Raw genomic sequence first — 20,687 nt, 5'->3', positions numbered from 1 at the left:
ATTAGTCATTACAGGGAATTCCCTGGCGGTCCAGTAGCTAGGACTAGGCACATTCACTGCCCTGGCCTGTGTTCAATCCCTGGTCACAGAACTAAGATCCCACAAGCTGTGTGGTACAATCCACCCCCCCAGAAAAAGTAATCATTACTTAAGGATTATTACTTGAAATAATAAATCCCAATGTTTCTGCTATTTTTCCACAATTACAAGTCCACAATAACTTCCAGTGTCTTGGGAGGAATTTCTTCTTTATTTTTGGGCCGTGCCATGTGGCACATGGGATCTTAGTTCCTTGAGGAGGGATTGAACCCACACCCCCTGCAGTGGAAGCACAGGGTTTTACCCACTGCACCACCAGGAAAGTCCTTTTTGCAGACATTTCTTAGGAATAAACTAATATATATGACAGTGAAAGCTTGTATGCAAAAAGGGACTCTGTAGTGGTGTCAAAACTATACCTATTGAAAGACACTATGTACAAAATGCTAGGGGAAAAAAAGGAAGAACAGAAAAAGAAAGGCAAAGGGGGAAAATGGAAAACAAAGAAAAGAAAAGGAAATAGAAAAAAAATAGGTTTGCTTGGAGAGACATAGACTAGACTAGAAAGATACATTTAAAGGGTGGTAACATTTGTTGCCTTCAGGAAGAAGGATTAGGTGGCAGAAAACAAAGTCAGAAAGTTTTTCTCAGTACTTTAGTTCCTTTTGAATTTTGTATCATATGAATATCATTATTCTAAAAGTAAATCCTTTTTAAGTCTAAAAACTTTAAAATCATAATACTATTTATATATGTAACACACAAAGTACAAATACATAGTGTGAGGCTTTCATATTGATTTAAATCAAACAGCTTTTATTCTTGTTTTGAGTCTAAAAATTCCTCTCACGTGTAATTTAACTAAAATAGGAAGAATCATTTGATTTCATTTTCTTTTTTAATGTACCTATAACAGAATACATTCAAAACAGATGAGGTGCTTACTCTCGTGTTCGGACTGGTGTCGATGACTTTTCAGTTTTCTTTTCCTGCTCCAGCGAAGAACTACCAAACACAAATAAAAACATACCTTTTAATAAACAAGTAATTTACAGTTTGTCAATTCCATCTGAGGCAAGAAGCAAATAATTTTAGCTTGCCATCTTTTTTATGATATACCATAACACTACCACTAATGATGGTGTGGTCTTACACTCAATTTTTCACTCAGACACTTTTGTTATCAATATAAATAATTTGTTAGGCCTTAAGAAGGAAACACTCTTCCCTCAGTTCCTCAGCAAAAGCACGAAGTAACCTAGGCGGCTTGTTTCCAGCTCCCAGATGTCAGACAACCTCGGTCTCCGGCCCTTCCCTCCGGCCAAAGACCTGCTGAACTCGACACAGGCTGCACTGGAAACATGCCACTCTCCTCCCCTCACCCCCACACCAACAACACAACAGTGAGGGGATTTATCACAATCTCTCTGCCTCCCCAGACTAACTCTGATCAAAGAAGTTTTGTTCTGGGAGGACTGGTTAATCAAATGTTGCTATATTTAATTAGGAGGTAGGGTATAAAAGTTAGATCACCCCTTTAGACTATATTATAGTAGGTAAGAAATATAAATGGCAATCCAGATTAGAGAAAAGCTGTTCAGTTGGTTTTTACTGCATCTTGGTAATATTAACAAAGGAAAGTTGTTTTTAATCTTGGAGGTAAAAGTCGTCATTTACCATCCCAAGAAAATAGTTACCTGAAATAACACTAATTTTTGTTACAAAATTCTTATCCAAATGGACATCACATGTGCTAAACATTTCATCAACATGTTTTTGAAAAACATGAACTCTACAAGTGATACTTACATCACTACATACCCAAAGAAAGTAAAACAGAAATAAAGATCACTTACGTCATTGGATTGCTCTCTGGAAGATAATATATGAAGTCTCTCATAGTCATTTTGGAACGATCCGGTGGCCTCTGAGTTTCATTTACGGCATACTTGTTTTTCCATTGCTTCTAGATACACAAACACACAGAGATGCACTGTTATTTGACAAATATAGAAGAACTTTAGGGAAATTCCCTGGCAGTCCAGTGGTTAAGACTCCGTGCTTCCACTGCAGGAGACACTGTTCAATTCCTGGTGGGGGCCAAAGAAAGATACATAAATTTTAAAAAAATTTTTAAAGAGATTTTTAGACATATATATTTAAGTATAAGCCCATTACTACATTCATTGCAAGTGTATTATTGAGTCTATTATTCCCATAACAATTATGCCTAATTTTAGGAAAAGTTTTATAAATTGATTAAAAAATTGTAGCATGTAAAACCTCCCGGAGCTTATTTCCTCCTAAATAAATAGTGACAGCCACTTCACACAGTTGAGGTATTTGAATGAGACAGACATAAAGCACGAGGAAGGACTTCCCTGGAGGGCCAGTGGGTAGGACTCCACGCTTCACTGCCAGAGAGCAAGGGTTCAATCCCTGGACAGGGAACTAAGATCCTGCAAGCCTCAAGGCATGGCCAAAAAAAAAAAAGCACCAAGATAAGGGCCTTTCTCTTAGTTAAAAAGGGAGGCACTCTACAAACTAATAATAAAAGTTGACATTTGTCGGGCTTCCTAATTGGTAGACACTAGTCTAAATGTGTTTTACCCATATTAACTCATTTATGCTTCACAACCTTCCAATGAGATGGATACTATTACCAGTCTATTTTACAAATGAGAAAACAGACGTGGAAGATTAAATTGTTCAACATCACATATTAATAGTAAGGGAGGACTATAAGTTCAGCTCTTAAGTATCAAAGTCTAGAGGTTATATGTTTCACTACTCTGTTACATTGCACTCTCAGAAAAAGAATGCAGACTCTATTAGACATATACACACATATTTCCCCCATTCATAATTTCCCATATTGTCAGTTTAGAAACGGAGAAGGCAATGGCACCCCACTCCAGTACTCTTGCCTGGAAAATCCCATGGACGGAGGAGCCTGGTGGGCTGCCGTCTACAAGATCGCTAAGAGTCTAACACAATTGAGCGACTTCACTTTGACTTTTCACTTTCATGCACTGGAGAAGGAAATGGCAACCCACTCCAGTGTTCTTGCCTGGAGAATCCCAGGGACGGGGGAGCCTGGTGGGCTGCCATCTATGGGGTTGCACAGAGTCGGACATGACTAAAGTGACTTAGCAGCAGCAATTTAGAAAATATTACCAATTCATTTTGCTCAACTACACGTGTCATAATTCAAATGAATGTAACTCAATTGGACATCCTTGTGAAAAATCTCACTGAAGGATTAGTTTATAAATACATTTGTTTGTGTATCTGTATATGTGTGTGTACAAATGTGAAACTTCTATCTGTGGCCTCCAAAAAGAATGAAAGATATAGATGAATAAAATACAGAAAAATTAATATAGGGGCAAAAATAGCTTATAACGCCATTGTGCTTCTCATTCTCTTAACAAAGGGAGATACTCTATTAATACGAGGGATCTTATTTGGTTTTGTTTCCCACATCAAAATTCTATAGATGCTTGGGACTTCCCTGGTGGTCGAGTGGCGAAGACTCTGCTCCCAAGGAAGAGGGCCTGGGGTCCCATTCCTGGTCAGGAAACTAGATCCCACATGCTACAACTCAAGAGTCCACATGCCGCAACTAAAGATCCCGTAAGTTGCAGCGAAGATCAAACCAAGGTTCACCGCAGCCAAATAGAAAAATTTTTTTAATGTTACAGATGCTTATTTTTCCTCCAAATGACAGTCGACTAACATAAAAACAGAAACCTAGCAGGCAACAGTCAAAATTCTGATTTTTCTATCATACCTTCTCTTTCCTCAATTCTTCTTTTAACATTTCCCTCAGTTTCTGGGCTTTGTATATTCGGTATCTGTCTGAACATGGCTGTTTCTCTTTTGTTGGAACAGGGTTTGGCTGTGGAGCTTCTTGATTAACTGTAGATAAAGGATGAGGTTCTGAAGGAACACTGACACTAGGTCTGACCAGACTAGAAGTACTTGGTATTCGCTTTCTTTTCTGTGAAACAGTAAAGGAAGGCTTACTGGATTCTTCAACATCCTTCCCATCATCAGTCTTTTCAACACTGTGGATATTTAAAAAGAAAAAATGGCATTATGGATCTTCTTTGAAACATTCTAGTCTTAAAAACTAGTCTGACAAAAATCCAAAACAGCAAAGCCTTTTGGATTATTAAAATCATAATCAATTATTAAAAATCAATGACTTAAACAGAGGTTGCAATAAGGAGAAGAACATACAATCTATGGGCTCTTACAATTAGCAAAGACCCACCCCCAAAATAGGAAATATATGATAAAAAAACAACGCATATTCCCAAAATGTCAAGTCTAAGAAAGCTGTATTCTTGAACTTAAACAGATCAAGACAACAGAACGAGTAATTTTGTAAATTATCAATAATCATGCATCACATGTACTTAACATTATCTCTGTGAACTTTATTAATTTAACAGGTGAAGCCCAGGAACACTGCCAACTGCAGCTGGTCTCAACACTACAGTAACTGCTATTTGTATTCCATTGTTGGGAGAAATTCTGAAACAAATTCATGTAAAAAACTTGAAAATTACTAAGTACCAGTTTGAGATCAACAGAAGTCAAGTCAAAAAAAGGAATAAAAAAGAAATTGTCACCTTCCTGTCACAATATAAAAGAAATTTATGCCATCTCATTGTTATTTAATAGGGTTGATTTTCATCGGTCCCCTCACATTTATAATATAGAAACAGAGGTCATTAGTAGCTTAACATATCTTAACTTTAATTACTTTGTTGCCTCACCTTTAAACACCTAAAGATAGGCAACTATTCCGCATGCCCTGTGCAAGATAGTTTTTATCAGTTATCTCTAATCTCCACAATAATTTTTGAAGTGAGAGTTATCCCTATTTTGCAGATGAGTAAATTCTGCCTGCGCAAAGTCTATAAATTGTAAAATTAAGAAGAATCCTGAATCGAAATGTAGTACATGATACGTGCTTTTCTATTCAGAAAACAGGTTCACCACAGTTAAAGGGGCACACCCACAAATCAAAACAAGTAACCAGACCTCCTTTCCACTAACATAAATCAGCAGAATCAAAATAACACTGCCTTTCTTTTAAAAATAAACGTTTATAAGACTAAAAAAAACAACTTTCCCCTACAATGTACTTCAAAAGGATGAAAACAGTGGTAACCTAAATGCTCTAATGTGTGAGTTTTCCCGAAGACTGTTAGACCGGGATTCCTCCCACCACCACTTGAAGACACGGTCCTCTCCCCGAGAATCTATACCTTGTAACAAACCCCACACCTGCCACACCGTGGTCAGAGGGCCCAACTGCACTTGGCAGCGTGTTCGTGGGCCTCAACTGTCAGCCTTAGTGCGAGCGAGCGAGTACTTCTACGGTAAACTTTCTTTGCTCGGCTTCCAGGTGAAGCGCCCGAAGAGGCGGGAGCAAATGAAAATGCTCCCCTCTGCGAGCACTTACCTGTTCTTGGGAGTCTTGTCTTGGGGCTCCGCTTCCCCGAAATCCACCGGGGGCACATCTGTGGATTCCGCTGGCTTCGGAGCAGAGGCCGCGGCAGGCTCCTGCGGCCTTGGAGCCTCTTGGTCACGCTGGGAATTGGGGGCGGTGGAGGCCCTGGCGCCTGCCCCGGGCCTGACATTCGGCTTCACGCTAAGGCGTGCCCTGCGGAACATGGCGGAGCCAGGGGGCCCGGGGAGGCGGCCCCAGGGCCGCTCGCAGCCCCGAGCCCCGGCCGCTGCCCGGAGAGGGCTTTAGGAACTACGCCCTTCTCACAAAGCCACACCACCAGCCCAGCGGCCAGCTACCGCAATTTCGCGCCCCAGCCACAGCCCGGGACCTCCCGCCGCCGCCTCTTCTTCATGACCCTGCTACACTAATAGCTAAGTTTTCTCCTATACCTTGCTCCCCCGCCCTCGGAGAGCGCCGGAACTGATTACGTCATCATCCAGCGCCGGAGAATGACGTACAGCGACCGGAGCCATGGTAACTGTCAAGCTAGGGAGCCTGGGTTACCTGGGAACCGGAAATACTGAGAGACTTGTGGCAAGGTGCTCGTCTCTCTCCAGGGGTCCTTAGGAGCTGTTCAAAAGAGGAGAAGGAAGTAGTAAATCCCTCACCCCACACTTTTATGGAAATTATTAAAACTGCTGGCCTTGGGACTTCCCTGATGATCCAGTGATTCCATTGCAGAGGGCACTGGGTTTCATCCCTGGTTGGGCAAATAAGATCCCACCCGCCAGGTAGTGAGACCAAAAAAATTCTTTTTAAACTACTGGCCATTTTTAGTGAAAGTGAAGTCGCTCAGTCGTGTCCGACCCTTTGCGACCCCATGGACGGTAGCCTACCAGGCTTCTCTGTCCATGGGACTTTCCCGGCAAGGGTGCTGGAGTGGGTTGCCATTTCCTTCTCCAGGGGATCTTCCCAACCTAGAAATTGAACCTGGGTCTCCCACACTGCAGGCATATGCTTTACTCTCTGAGCCACCGGCCATTTTTACAGGGTCCTGTAGAACACGAACACTGTCTGTTCGCCAGCACATGCTAAGGCTTAAAAATTCTAAATTGAAGGGACTGCTCTGGTGGTCCAGTGGTTAAGAATCCTTGATCCAATGCAAGGTACGTGGGTCTGATCCCTGGTCCGGGAACTAAGACTCCACACGCCAAGGGGCAACTAAGCCCCTGCACCAGATCTATTGAGCCCAAGCTCTAGAGCCCACAAGCTGAACTACTGAAGCTCCTAGAGTCTGTGCTCAGCAACAAAAGAAACCATCACAGTAAGTCCATGCACAGCAACTAGAGTGGCCCTGCCTCACCACAACTAGAGAAAAAGCCCACTGGCTGCAACAAAGGCCAGCACAGCTATAAATAAATAAATAAGGTAAAAAATAAAGTTCTCAAAAAAATTCTAAATTGAGTAGAATGTAGATTAGAAATTCAAGTGTGAAGAAAGTGATAATAGTTCATTTCCAGGAAGGGAATTGTGTTTCTGGGAAGTAAGTCATGGGAAGAACAACATTCATTGTATAAGTTGTTTACTGTTAAACGTGAATATAATTTCTGTTCAAAAATTATTATAGTTAATGGGAATTCCCTGGATGTCCAGTGGTTAGCACTCTGCACTTTCACTGCCAAGGACACTGGTTTCATCTCTGATCAAGGAACTAAGACACCACAAACCTTGTGACACAGTCAAAAATTAAAAGAAATTTTAAAGTTACTGTAGTTAAACTTTGTAAATTAATATGAGCATTCTTAATATGCTTCAAGAGGGAGCAATAGAGCAATAAGCAAGGAATACTGGGTGGGAGAAAAAAATTCAACAAGTGAACAAGATAATTTAAGAATTACTAAATGCCATGAAAGAAATTTAAAGGAAATTATGCCAGAGGTTAATGGAAGGCTGGCTTACCTTATGCAGGGTGGTTAGGGAAGTGCTCTATGATGAGAGGGGAAATGTCCAGAGAACAGGCTGACTCCCTAGATTGTGGGCCTGTGTTTGAACTGGTTATACAAGTCCCCTGACTCATAGGTGGAAAACAAAGACCTGACTTCCTTCTTAGGAGAAGAAAATTCTGCAAGAACATCTTACTACATTAAGAACAAAATGTCAAAGGAATAAAATCCTGAACTGATTAAAGAGATTGCTAGTTCATCCAGAAACAGAAAGAAAAGAGACAAGTATTATTAAGAGTAGGAAAACAAGGCTGAAAAATCAGAAGAGATTCCTTTAAGACTGGGAAGGAAATGAAGGTCTGACGTGGTCTCCCTCCAGTACTCTGGAGAGGGAACAAGACCTCAAACACACCTAAGAGAGCTCAAGGACTTGACAAAAATAACCCCTGCTGAAGATATCTCAAGAATCTCAGAACTACTGCCAGAACCCCACAGCTTTGGACAGCATATTCTGGTATACACTGAAGAAACCAGACCTTTCCCCAAATGTTCTGTTTCACCTAAGAGTCTATGGTATTCACACAATTCTGCGGGTAAAGAAGTAAATAATGACTAGGATTTAATTTCCCCTTTGTAAAGGGATGGGACTAGAGTCAGATTCAATTTTACTATTTAAGATAAAATCATAAGATATTTTTACATATCAAAGTTGGTATAGTCTTAACAGTATTATAACTTTAAAAGTCCCCAGGTTTCTCTGGCAGACACACATATTACTTGTATACACAGTATATATCATATGTATCCCTGCAACTCAAAAACTATAGTTGTAGCTGCAAAGAAAAAACTCAATTAGACTCTTAAGACCACACACAGAAACAACTCTACCACTTAACTTTAATCCCAAACTCCCCTCCCTTCCTCTTTAGATGATCTCTTTATCTCTATAAAGCGCCAGAAAATCAATCTTTTCCCCACCAGAAAACCAATCTTTTCCCCTGCTCAAGTTTCTGCAGAAGAGGACTCTAAGTGGAAACAGACACCTGGCCTATGAGGAGTTCTGAGGAGGACGAATGGGATTCAGGGATAGTGGTAAGCAGGAAAGGCTCTGGGAGGCTGAAAGAATGATGACAAATATAACTAACATGTGCGTGCATTCCTGTACTGGGCACTGAGCACTTCACATATACTCATTCGATGAGTGAAGGAGGTACAATTACCTCCCCGATTTTTAGGTAAGAAAGCTTTAATGCAATGAAATGACATTCCCAAGTTCACACACCTACTGATTGGGAAAGCTGGGCTTTCGATATCCAGATATTCCATGTCCAGAACCCTCGGGTACTTTTTATGAGGTGAAACAAAAATTGTTGAAGCTTGGTTGTACATACTCAGAGGTTCATCACGGTATTTTCTATACTTTTGTAAATATATGAAACCTTCCAAATTGAAAACTTTTTTACAAAAAGGGTGATTTTAGGGTGTCCAGACAAACTCTACACATTTCTGTTTGTAATAGAGGAATAGACAAAGAAAATAAGCACCAAGCATCTACATGTCTGTTTCTAGCAATGGCAGATGCTCCATGGCTTTATGTAAGTTTAAGGTTCAGTTCAGTTCAGTCGCTCAGTTGTGTCCAACTCTTTACAACCCCATGGACTGCAGCATGCCAGGCTTCCCTGTCCATCACCGACTCCCAGAGTTTACCCAAACTCATGTCCATTGAGTCGGTGATCCTTTGTCATCCCCTTCTCCTCCCACCTTCAATCTTTCCCAGCATCAGGGTCTTTTCAAATGAGTCAGTTCTTCGAATCAGGTGGCCAAAGTATTAGAGTTTCAGCTTCCACATCAGTCCTTCCAATGAACACTCAGGACTGATCTCCTTTAGGATGGACTGGTTGAATCTCCTTGCAGTCCAAGTGACAGTCAAAAGTCTTTTCCAACACCACAGTTCAAATGCATCAATTCTTTGGCGCTCAGCTTTCTTTATAGTCCAACTCTCACATCCATACATGACTACTGGAAAAACCATAGTCTTGACTAGATGAACCTTTGTTGGCAAAGCAATCTCTCTGCTTTTTAATATGCTGTCTAGTTTGGTCATAACTTTTATTCTCGGCTCTTTTGAATTCGTGATAAGACTGCGTTCCCTAGCACTCTCTCCCCATCACACAACCCAAACACAGATCCACAGAACTCTAAAGTACTATCCACGGTGACAAGCGCACTGGGATCAAATGGGAAATGAAGAGACTTGAGAGCCCTTTTTAAATTTGACTTTCACTTCTACCAGTCCCTCCTTACTAGGTCTGCACTTCTGGTCTCAGAGTCTCAGGCTCCTCTTTCCTAAAATGAGAATTAAGCCTACCTTGGGCTTCCCTGGTGGCTCAGATGGGAAAGAATCCGCCTGCAATGTGGGAGACCTGGATTCGATCCCTGGGTTGGGAAGATCCCCTGGAGGAGAGCATGGTAACCCACTCCAGTGTTCTTGCCTGGAGAATCCCATGGCAGTCCTTGAGGTCGCAGAGGTTGGACACGACTGAACAACTAAGCACAGCACAGCACGAGCCTACCTTGCCGGCTTGGTGCGTGAATAAAGAAGGAAAATATGTAAAGGGCCAACACTGCCTTTCACAATTAACCTTCAACCTGTTCTGTCCCCCTTCTCTCCGTTAGGCCTCTACAATGAGATGCGGGAAACAACAACAACAACAAAACTAACGTTCTTTGTCGAAAAAGTTATAGACACTGTTTTGTTTACGTCTTTAGCAAAAATATGGGGGCTAGTGAAGCCCTAGTGCCCCGGATACAGAGGGGGAAATCCGCACACGCCTATACCTCTCTCAGACTCAAGGACCCGCTTTCAGGACGCTACCAAGCTTGCAGGGCCAAAGGGACCCCTGAGACCGACCTACGGCGCTACACCTGCAGCTGCGGCCTCGGAGCCCCAGCAGAGCAGGCCCCGCCCTCCTGGCCGCGCACGCGCAGTCGCTCGCCGGCCACGCCGGCGGCTGTTGTCGGGTCTCGGTGGGCGGGGCCGCCGGCAGAGCACAGGCGTATCCCGGCGGGGGGCCGGCAGGGTGGCTCAGTCTTCCAGATCAACGGGTGGGAACAGCGGCTGAGCGTGCGTGGCGGTCGTTGCTTTTCCGAGTCGCTCTCTTGCAGGCTCGGTCTGGTTGTCATCATGGCCCGTGAGTGTGCGGACGGGTAGGGAAAGCGGCAGGGAGTGTCCTGCGAGGAAGTCGAGCTCCGCGGCGCGGCGGGCGAGGAGGCAGGGGCGGGCTGGTGAAACCCCTTCGGTCTAGCAGCTACGCGCACCGGGTTTTTAGTCCGCAGAGGGAGGGGGCGATTGAGTCTTGTCCGGCCTGAGAGATCCGGCAGGTAGGTGTCTGCCTCACAGGTGCGAGTTGACGCGTCAGGAACCCCTCCCCGGAGGTGAGGTGTGTGGAGATCCCAGGGAGCGAGATCCTAGGTCTGGAGGTTTTATGCTGGTACTTAATACTTCAAGTCCTGAGGCCTAATGAGCACTGAGTCTTCCTGGGTCTCCTCCCTAGCTCTTTGTTTGGCCCTGGAAGGTACTGTCTTGGAAGCAGCTGTACTTGCTCGCTTAACGGTTGAATTACAAAGGGCCAGCTCATGCTAGGGCTTCTCTGGCGGCTCAGCGGATACAGGAGATACAGGGATCCCTGGGTCTGGAAGATCCCCTGGAGAAGGAAATGGCAACCCACTCCAGTATTCTTGCCTGGGAAATCCCATGAACAGAGGACCCTGGCGGGCTACAGTCGTCACAAAAGAGTTGGACACAACTGAGCGACTAAAAACAACAAAATGTGTGCGAGATACGATCTGTGGTATGGATCTTTCTCTCTTCATCTCAAAAAGCCAGACCTTATTTTAGGATACTGGCCCATATAGACAGACCATTGGAATGCCTCTTTTAAGAGGTCTGGTATTTATAGTCAGTGAGCACCTTAACGGGTACCATAATATTATTAAGACCTTAAGTGTTTACTTTAAGCTTCCTCCTTGTCGTCAGATCCCTAAACACCTTTCCATGCAGTACTCTGCCGGCTCATCTCTTCAAAGGCAAACTTCAAATCCTTTTAAATAGGAGCCCTAGAATGGAGTTATCAATTTTGGAGATGGAAAAATAACATGGCTGTTTCTCTTTGTAGGTGGAAATCAACGAGAACTTGCCCGCCAGAAAAACATGAAGAAATCCCAGGAAATTAGTAAGGGAAAAAGAAAAGAGGATAGCCTGACTACCTCTCAGAGGAAGCAGCGGTAAGTGATGTGAAGGAATTCTCCAGTCACACAAGTTCTTATTTTGAAGAATGGAAAGCAGTTTTTAAGTCCTTAGTAGAATGAGGCCTAACCTGCAGGACCAGTTAACAGCTAGCTGCCTATCAGTTATGTGCCAGTCATACTAAAACTATGTAGGGTAGTCATTATCCCAACTCATGGATGAAGAATTTGAAGCTCTCAAGCTATAATTTGTCTCGCAGAGAATTTCATTCAACTCCACAACCGTAAGAATTTCATTTAGCTTCTGTGTGCAACGCATTGTTAGGTGCTAAGGATAAACATTTTCAAAGCAGACAACCTATGTATACTTGTCTGTATGACAGGTCACCAATTATATTGATAACTCTTTTGAAACAGACACAAAGTATATGTAGTTATATCTTCAGAAGCCACTGAATTGGAGAGAATGCAGGTATACAGCCTTGATATATGACTATAAATGACAATATAAAGTTGCTACAGAAATACTTTAACACTACAGCTTAAGGGTTTTTTTAGGAAAATCATTCATTTTTCTAAAAAAACAAAGCGAAATTTAATTTTTTTCTAAAATCAAATTTTGTTGTCCATGTGACACTTGGAGATCAGGTGAATAATAGATGACACAGGCTTCATTATGGCTTCTCTGTGGTCCTCAAGCCTGGCTACACATTAAAACCACCTGGGAAATCTTGACGTCTGCTCAAACCTATGCCTTACACCCAGTCCTGATTTAATTGGTCTGGGGCTGGATATTAAAAGGTGCTTTAGGGAGACTTCCCTGGTGGTCCAGTGGCTAAGACTCTGTGCTGGTCCTGGAATTAAGATCTCATATGCCACCATGCTGCATAGCCCTCCAAAAAGGTGCTCTAGGTAGTACATTTTATTATACTTAAGTTAAACCTGATTTTAAAAGTTCCCTAGGTGATTCTGATATACAGCCAGAGTTTAATGAGGTTGAATCCCTTAATTACCACTTCACACTTTCTATGACATTTATTGTTAAAGTGATAAACTTTGCTTCAAATTTGCTTAGATAGGAGGAGAGGTGAACTAATCAGTGGAGTGGTACAGGTCAGTAACCCTGAAATCGTATTTCTGTTGGGAAACCTAGTACAGCGTGGCTTAGTGATAGCCACTGCTTAATGACTACCCACTATTTACAAAGCTCTGTGCTAGGTGCTCTATATCAACCTCTATTCATTACAGTCCTGAAAAGCAGCATCAGCCTCAGTGCATGCAATGAGACTGAGGCTCGGAACTTCAGTAACACTACTAGTGTCACACAGCAAACGGAGCAGAGTTTGGTTACAAACAGAAAAGGAACTTTTTATTCAGGATACCTCATTTTTCTGGGTAACTGTCTTGTTTTTCCTTCCTTCTCATTCTTTATTTTTGCTACTGGCTTTACAGAAATGTCTTAATGACATGGACAGAGCTACTCATCCTGAATTAAAACCTAATATTAAATATGCAGTGACAATATAGGAAAGAGCCTAGACTTTGAAACTGGACAAACCTTGGTTTTTATGTGATTTGAGGCAGATGAGTTAGCTCTAAGCCTTTAACTTTTTAACCTGAAACATAAAGACAATAACTCAAAGTTGTTGTGGGATTTAATTCAGAGCCAGCAAAGTGCCTGGCAGATTGGAGCTGTTGAATATATAGTGATTTAATATGTTTTTAATATGGGCTCATGGACCCTCCAGCCCAGGTAGTTTGGTCTTAGTTCACAGTACTTGTAGGTTCAACCAGAGACACAAAGAGTTAAGAAAATGCCCTGAATATCCTGCTTGAGTGTAATCCATTTTTCGTCACTAGCTATGTGGCTTTTGGCTTATAAGAAACTGAATTGCTTAATATAATGACATCTATGTCCTAATCCTAGGTATCATTTAAGATACCTAGAACACTTCTGAAATGCCCCTTTCATGAAAACATTTAGAGTGAATTAACTGTGTTGACAACCAAGAATATTTGCCATTATTTCTGCATATAACTGCTTCATGTCAAATGATGTGTATATGTGTGATATATATGAAACATAAGGACACACACACATACCTGAACACAAATTGTAGTCAAAATAAGACCTGACTTCAAAGTATTTCCGTTTTGCCTTCCCATTCCATTTCCATCCATGAGAATGGAAAGATGTGAAATTGTATATCTTCTTTTAAATTGTCTTCTATGATACTGAATGGATTATTATAGAATACAAGGGAGAACATAATTTTTCTGTAACGACTTACAGCCTTTTTCCCCATTATAGGGACTCTGAGATCATGCAACAAAAGCAGAAGGCAGCCAATGAGAGGAAGTCTATGCAAACAAAAGAGAAATAATGACTATCTGGAAAACCGGGGTGCTACTGCTAACTAGGTGTATCATAAGCTCTATGATCAAGATTTTGTAGAGTGAACAGTCAGTACATATGTTATATCCTTATAAAACTATTTTAAACTTTTCCTTTCAACCTGACTTAGTGTGATGTTTCAGAACCATTCTTCAAAGAATAAAACACTAACCATGCATATGACATATTGGTGAACATTATTTTTTTTATCAGCAGTGAGCATTTATTAATTTATTAGGAAGGTAATATGATCAGGTAATAGGATCGTGTCTACAAATCTAGAATCTTTGCCATAAACTTTGTTAAAGTAGATCTTTAAAGTCTACTTTATAATATATAATAGTATAATAGTTTATATATAGCATATACTAATGTAACATATATAACATAGTATAGCAGAATTTAAGATACATTTATCTAATTTTGCTTTGTAATCAACTGGTTTGAAGAATTTACAAAATAGTGCAAACCACTTGGAACAACAACTCAAAGAAGGTAAACTAAATGAAGTCTCAGCTTTAAATTTTTCTGGAATAAGTGCCTTTTTTAATAGGCTTTATTTTTTTAGAGCAAAATTAGGGTCACAGCAAAATTTATTAGATTTCTGGTATAACCCCCTGGCCTTACTCATGCATAGCCTCCCCATTATGAACATCCCCAGCCAGAGTGGTACCTTTGTTATAACTAATGAACCTACACTGACACGTCATTATCACCCAAAGTACATAGTTTACATGAGGATTCACTCTTAGTGTTCTAAGAGTGCCTCTTTTTTTATGGATATGTTAATATTTTTTTACTGCAGTCTAATTGTTTATGCATGTAAGTGAAACTATATGGTATTTGTCTTTGTCTGACTTAACTTCACTAAGCATAATTCCCACCAAGTCCACATACGTTGTTGCAAATGGCAGAATGTCATTTTTTTAAAATTGCTGAGTAATATTTAATTGTGTGTATGTGTGAATCTGCACACACATATATGCCACATCTTCTTTATCCATTTATATGTTGATTGGACACTGCTTCCATATCTTAACTATTGTAAATAATGCTGCTGTGCACATTGCGGTGCATGCATCTTTTCAAATTAGTGTTTTCATTTTCTTCAGATACTCTAAAGAGTGTTATTGCTGGATCATATGGTAGTTCTATTTTTAGTGTTTTAAGGATCCTCCATGCTGTTTTCCACAGTGGCTGCACCAATTTACATACCCACCAACAGTGTACAAGTGTTCCCTTTTCTCCACATCCTATGTTTTATGTTTTTGATATATTTTATATCTTTTTTATTTTATGCATTACTTAGCGTCTAATTGTAGTTTTAGTTGCTTTTGTCTTTTAACCTTCATACTAGCTTTTTACTGGCTGATCCACTGCCTTTATTATCTATATTTGCCAATTTTAATCTGTTCTGAGACTCTTCAAAAATTTGTAACTTGATTTTAAATTTGGAAATACATTAACTTAGAGAAACTGACATTTGAAACCTCATTCTATTCTGAAGTAAACATGCATATTTATTGCAAGAAGAGTAAAAATATCATGTAGTGATGAATAACTTTAAAGTATTACTAAAAAAAAATTAAAGTATTACTCAAATATTTGATTTTTCACATCATACAATTCAGGTTTTTACAAATCATCTGTTACGTCTACCATTACATGAATGGACCTTCAAGAGTTCACCTAACATCTTAATGATGGTTCTAGTGATCTTGTGATAGGTCACTTAGCAATGGTACCAACCATAAACAGGATGGAATCCTAAGTGTCTCTAATACGAATAAGGCAAACGTTTTTTAGCTTGAGTTATCTTCATATTAACACAAATTTTAAGTTAAAATAAAGCTGCGTTCTATTTTGGGGGTTACCTTTCATCTTCAAAACTTTATATGATGGTGGAACTTCCCTAGTGGTCCAGTGGTTAAAGGTCTGCACTTCCAATGCCAGGGGCATGGGTTTGATCCTGGCCAGGAAACTAAGATCCCACATACCACATGGCAAAAAAACAAAACAGTTTTATATGATGGTGCTCACAAGGTCTAAAGGACTACAACAGCTTAAGTTACATTCCAACGAAAGATATAATGAAGAAGACTGATTGTACCACAAAGATTCTTTATGAGTCTGATTTCTGTAATTCTATCTCCAGAATTTCTTTACAGAGTGATAAGCCTTGAGTACAAAGAGCTTATTATGCTTGAAGCCACATCCTTTCTTTTTGTGTGTGTGTGTGTGGCCAAACTGTATGGCATGCAGCAGGATCCTGGTTCCCTGACCAGGAATCAAACCCACTCCCTCTGCAGTGGAAGGACAGAGTCCCAACCCCTGGACCCCCAGGGAAGTCCCCCTTTATTTCCTTTCTTAAAAGATGAATAATTTTCATGTCTAAAATATCCTATGTAGAGGAATGAGTTTGGACTTTTCAAAAGTTCATTCCTGAGACTTCCTTGCTGGTACAGTGGTTAAGACTGTGAGCTTCCAAAGTGGGCAGGGGTTGGGGCTAGGGATGGTTTGACCCCTGGTCAGGGAACTAGTAAACAAACAGTAAAGAATCTGCCTGCAATACAGGAGACCCCAGTTCGATTCCTGGGTCAGGAAGATTCTCTGGAGAAGGGAATAGCAACCCACTCCAGTATTCTTGCCTGGAGAATTCCATGGACAGAGAAGCCTGGTAGGCTACAGTCCACAGGGTCACAAAGAGCTGGACATGACTGAGCGACTAACACGTCACTTCAGGGAACTAAGATCCTACAGGCCCTCAAGGCGTGGCAATAAATAAATAAATAATTAAACGTTAATTCTTAAAAATCTAGAGAAAATTTCCATCTTCAAAAGAATATAGATATTGATAAGATTTCTAGGTAGTAATTAATCATTAAAATTTAAATCCAAATGTTTTTTGATTAATTTTTATGGCACTTGAATGAATTCATGGTTCAAATAAAGTACATAATCTTTTAATCTTTTTAAAATTTTGAGATAATTATAAATTCATATAAAATTCTTCATAAAGAATAAGAAATCCTGTATTTTTTTTGACCATGGCTTGTGGCCTGTGGGCTCATTTATGTACACATATATATATACACATACATATGTATATATATATATACACACATATGTATATATACCCACACATATATAACTATATAACTACGTATATACTTTATCTTTGGTTCTGTTGGGGTTTTGTTGCTGTGCAGGCTTTTCTCTAGTTGAGGTGAGCGGGGGTTACTCTCTAATTGTGGTGTGCAGACTTCTCATTGTGGTGGCTTCTCTCGTTGCTGAGCATGGGCTCTAGGGCTTCAGGTATTTGTGGCACACAGACTTAGTTGCTCTGCAGCACGTGGAATCTTCCCGGGCCAGGCATCAAACACGTATTAGAGATACCAAGGGAACATTTCATGGAAAGATGGGCACAATAAAGGACAGAAATGATACGGACGTAACAGAAGCAGAAGATATTAAGAACTAGAAGAATACACAGAAGAACTATACCAAAAAGATCTTCATGACACAGATAACCATGGTGGTGTGATCACTCACCTAGAGCCAGACATCCTGGAATGCGAAGTCAAGTGGGTCTTAGGAAGCATCACTACAAACAAAGCTAGTGAAGGTGATGGAATTCCAGTTGAGCTATTTCAAATCCTAAAAGATGATGCTGTGAAAGTGCTGCACTCAATATGCCAGCAAATTTGGAAAACTCAGCAGTGGCCACAGGACTGGAAAAGGTCAGTTTTCATTCCACCCCCAAAGAAAGGCAATGCCAAAGAATGCTCAAACTACCACACAATTGCACTCATCTCACATGCTAGTAAAGTAATGCTCAAAATTCTCCAAGCCAGGCTTCAAAAGTATGTGAACCGTGAACTTCCAAATGTTCAAGCTGGTTTTAGAAAAGGCAGAGGAACCAGAGATCAAATTGTCAACATCGGTTGGATCATCAAAAAAGCAAGAGAGTTCCAGAAAAAGATCTCTTTCTGTTTTATTGACTATGCCACAGCCTTTGACTATGTGGATCACAACAAACTAGAAAATTCTGAAAGAGATGGGAATACCAGACCACCTTACCTGCCTCCTGAGAAATCTGTATGCAGGTCAAGAAGCAACACTTAAAAATGGACATGGAACAACAGACTGGTTCCAAATAGGGAAAGGAGTACATCAAGCTTATATATTGTCACCCTGCTTATTTAACTTATATGCAGAGTATATCATGTGAAATGCCACGCTGGATGAAGCACAGGCTGGAACCAAGATTGCCAGGAGAAATATCAATAATCTCAGATATGCAGATGACACCACTCTTATGGCAGAAAGTGAAGAAGAACTAAAGAGCCTCTTGATGAAAGTGAAAGAGGAGAGTGAAAAAGTTGGCTTAAAGCTCAACATTCAAAAAACTAAGATCATGGCATCCAGTCCCATCACTTCATGGCATATAGATGGGAAGACAATGCAAACAGTGAGAGACTTTATTTTGGGGGGCTCCAAAATCACTGCAGATGGTGAGTGCAGCCATAAAATTAAAAAGAGGCTTGCTCCTTGGAAGAAAAGCTATGACCAACCTAGACAGCATATTCAAAAGCAGAGGCATTACTTTACCAACAAAGGTCTGTCTAGTCAAGGCTATGGTTTTTCCAGTGGTCATGTATGGATGTAACAGTTGGGACTATAAAGAAAGCTGAGCGCCTAAGAATTGATGCTTTTGAATTGTGGTGTTGGAGAAGACTCTTGAGAGTCCCTTGGACTGCAAGGAGATCAACCATCCAACCGGTTCATCCTAAAATGTATCAGTCTTGAATATTCATTGGAAGCCTAATGCTGAAGTTGAAACTCCAATACTTTGGCTACCTGATGTGAAGAACTGACCCATTTGAAAAGACCCTGATGCTGGGAAAGATTGAAGGCAGGAGGATGGTTGGATGGCATCACCAACTCGATGGACATGAGTTTGAGAAAGTTTCGGGAATTGGTGATGGACAGGGAAGCCCAGCGTGCTGCAGTCCATGGGGTTGCAAAGAGTCTGACACAACTGAGTGGCTAAACTGAACTGAGGCATCGAACCTGTGTCCTCTGTGTTGGCAGGCGGATTCTTATCCACTGAACCACCAGGGAAGTCCTGTTATGTTCATTTTTATAGATTTTATGGAAACTGAGGTTTTGGTTAAGGACTTTCCCCAAGGTCACCTATCTAGTTAGTGGCAGGTTAAGAATATGAATCCAAGCAGACTGAATTCAGAGCTTCAAGAGTTTGGACATTTGTTCAATATTTATTGGCTCTTTTGGTTTTTTTCTTCTATGACTAGCTTACTTTGCTGTTATTTGTATTTGACAAAGCTTTTTTTAATATATATTAAAGAATATTCACTTTTCTTGTTACAGATATTTTCTAAATTATTGTTTGTCCTTTTGTTTTACTTATGTCACTTTTGTCAGTTGTTATTTACATGATCAAATGCCTAGTTTCTTTTTTTAATTGAAGTATATAGTTTAAAATATGTTTCAGGTGTACAGCAAAGTGATTCAGTTATACATACATATGCATATTTTTTTCAGATTCTTTTCCTTCATAGGTTAGTACAAAATATTGTTTCATAGTTCCCTATGCTATACAATAAGTCTGTATTCATTATCTATTTTACATCTAGTTGGGTGTATATGTTAATTCCAAAATCCTAATTTCTCTCTCCCACCCTCTGTCCCCTTTGGTAAACATAAATTTGTTTTCTGTCTGTGGGTCTATTTCTGTTTGTACATAAGTTTATTTGTATCTTTTTCTCTTAGATTCCACATGTAAGCAATATTACATGGTATCTTTCTCTGGCTTACTTAACTTAGTACAATAATCTCTAGGTCTATCCATATTGCTGTCAGTGACATTGCTTCCATGTCTCAGCTATTGTAAATAGTGCTCCAGTGATTATTGGGGTACATGCATCTTTTGAATTATGGTTTTCTCCAGATGTATGCCCAGGAGTGGGATTACAGGATTTATGTGGTAGTTCTATTTTTAGTTTTTTAAGGAACCTCCATACTGTTCTCCATGGTGGCTGTAGCAATTTACATTCCCACCAATAGTGTAGGAGGTTCCCTTTTCGCCACACTCTCTCCAGCATTTATTTGTAGGCTTTTTGGTGATGGCCATTCTGACTGATATGAGGTGATATCTCATTGTAATTTTGATTTAAATGCGTAGTTTCTTTACTAACTGAAGATGCAGACTGACAACTGGCAGACTTGTCCTGACATGTTAAAATTTTTTACTGTGAACTTGAATGCCTTTGTTTAGGATGGGAAGTAGGTGGAGAGAGTGGGGGTGCAGAGGTATGCAGAGGGATAGTCTTGAGTTACTGACTATAGTACCCAGCACCCCTTATTACTTACTCTTTAACTCAGCTCCTTTTCCTGCCTGACCCCCAAATTGTATTTTTCAGTTCTTGCATAGTTTCTTATTTCTGTCTTAAAATCTCCCCCATCCCAAATGTTACTTTATAAAAAGTCACCCAGAATGTATTTTGGTGTATGATGTGAGGAAAATGAATCCAAACTTTACATACTGGATGAGTGATTATGTCATTTATGAATTATG

General features: G+C 40.4%; 2 protein-coding genes across 2 annotated transcripts in view; one reads left to right on the top strand and one right to left on the bottom strand.

The window, feature by feature from the left end:
- BDP1 (B double prime 1, subunit of RNA polymerase III transcription initiation factor IIIB) overlaps positions 1 to 5,997 on the bottom strand; it is an 82,737-nt gene extending 76,740 nt beyond the window's left edge. The window contains 4 exon segments of the mRNA XM_040262655.1: positions 985 to 1,044; positions 1,896 to 2,005; positions 3,833 to 4,109; positions 5,519 to 5,997. Coding sequence (XP_040118589.1) covers positions 985 to 1,044; positions 1,896 to 2,005; positions 3,833 to 4,109; positions 5,519 to 5,730 — 659 coding nt within the window. The 5' untranslated portion in view covers positions 5,731 to 5,997.
- Positions 5,998 to 10,441: 4,444 nt separating this feature from the next.
- SERF1A (small EDRK-rich factor 1A) lies at positions 10,442 to 14,272 on the top strand. Its single transcript, XM_040262683.1, has 3 exons — positions 10,442 to 10,640; positions 11,625 to 11,733; positions 14,006 to 14,272. The coding sequence occupies exons 1-3, from the start codon at positions 10,634 to 10,636 to the stop codon at positions 14,076 to 14,078; spliced, it is 189 nt and encodes a 62-aa protein (XP_040118617.1). The 5' UTR covers positions 10,442 to 10,633; the 3' UTR covers positions 14,079 to 14,272.
- The last annotated feature ends 6,415 nt before the right edge of the window (positions 14,273 to 20,687 follow it).

Source organism: Oryx dammah, unplaced genomic scaffold, assembly GCF_014754425.2.
Source record: "Oryx dammah isolate SB20612 unplaced genomic scaffold, SCBI_Odam_1.1 HiC_scaffold_20, whole genome shotgun sequence".
In the NCBI taxonomy this organism is placed as follows: domain Eukaryota; kingdom Metazoa; phylum Chordata; class Mammalia; order Artiodactyla; family Bovidae; genus Oryx; species Oryx dammah.
The sequence above is the reverse complement of the archived record's forward strand: the minus strand, read 5'-3'. Positions and strand labels throughout refer to the sequence as shown.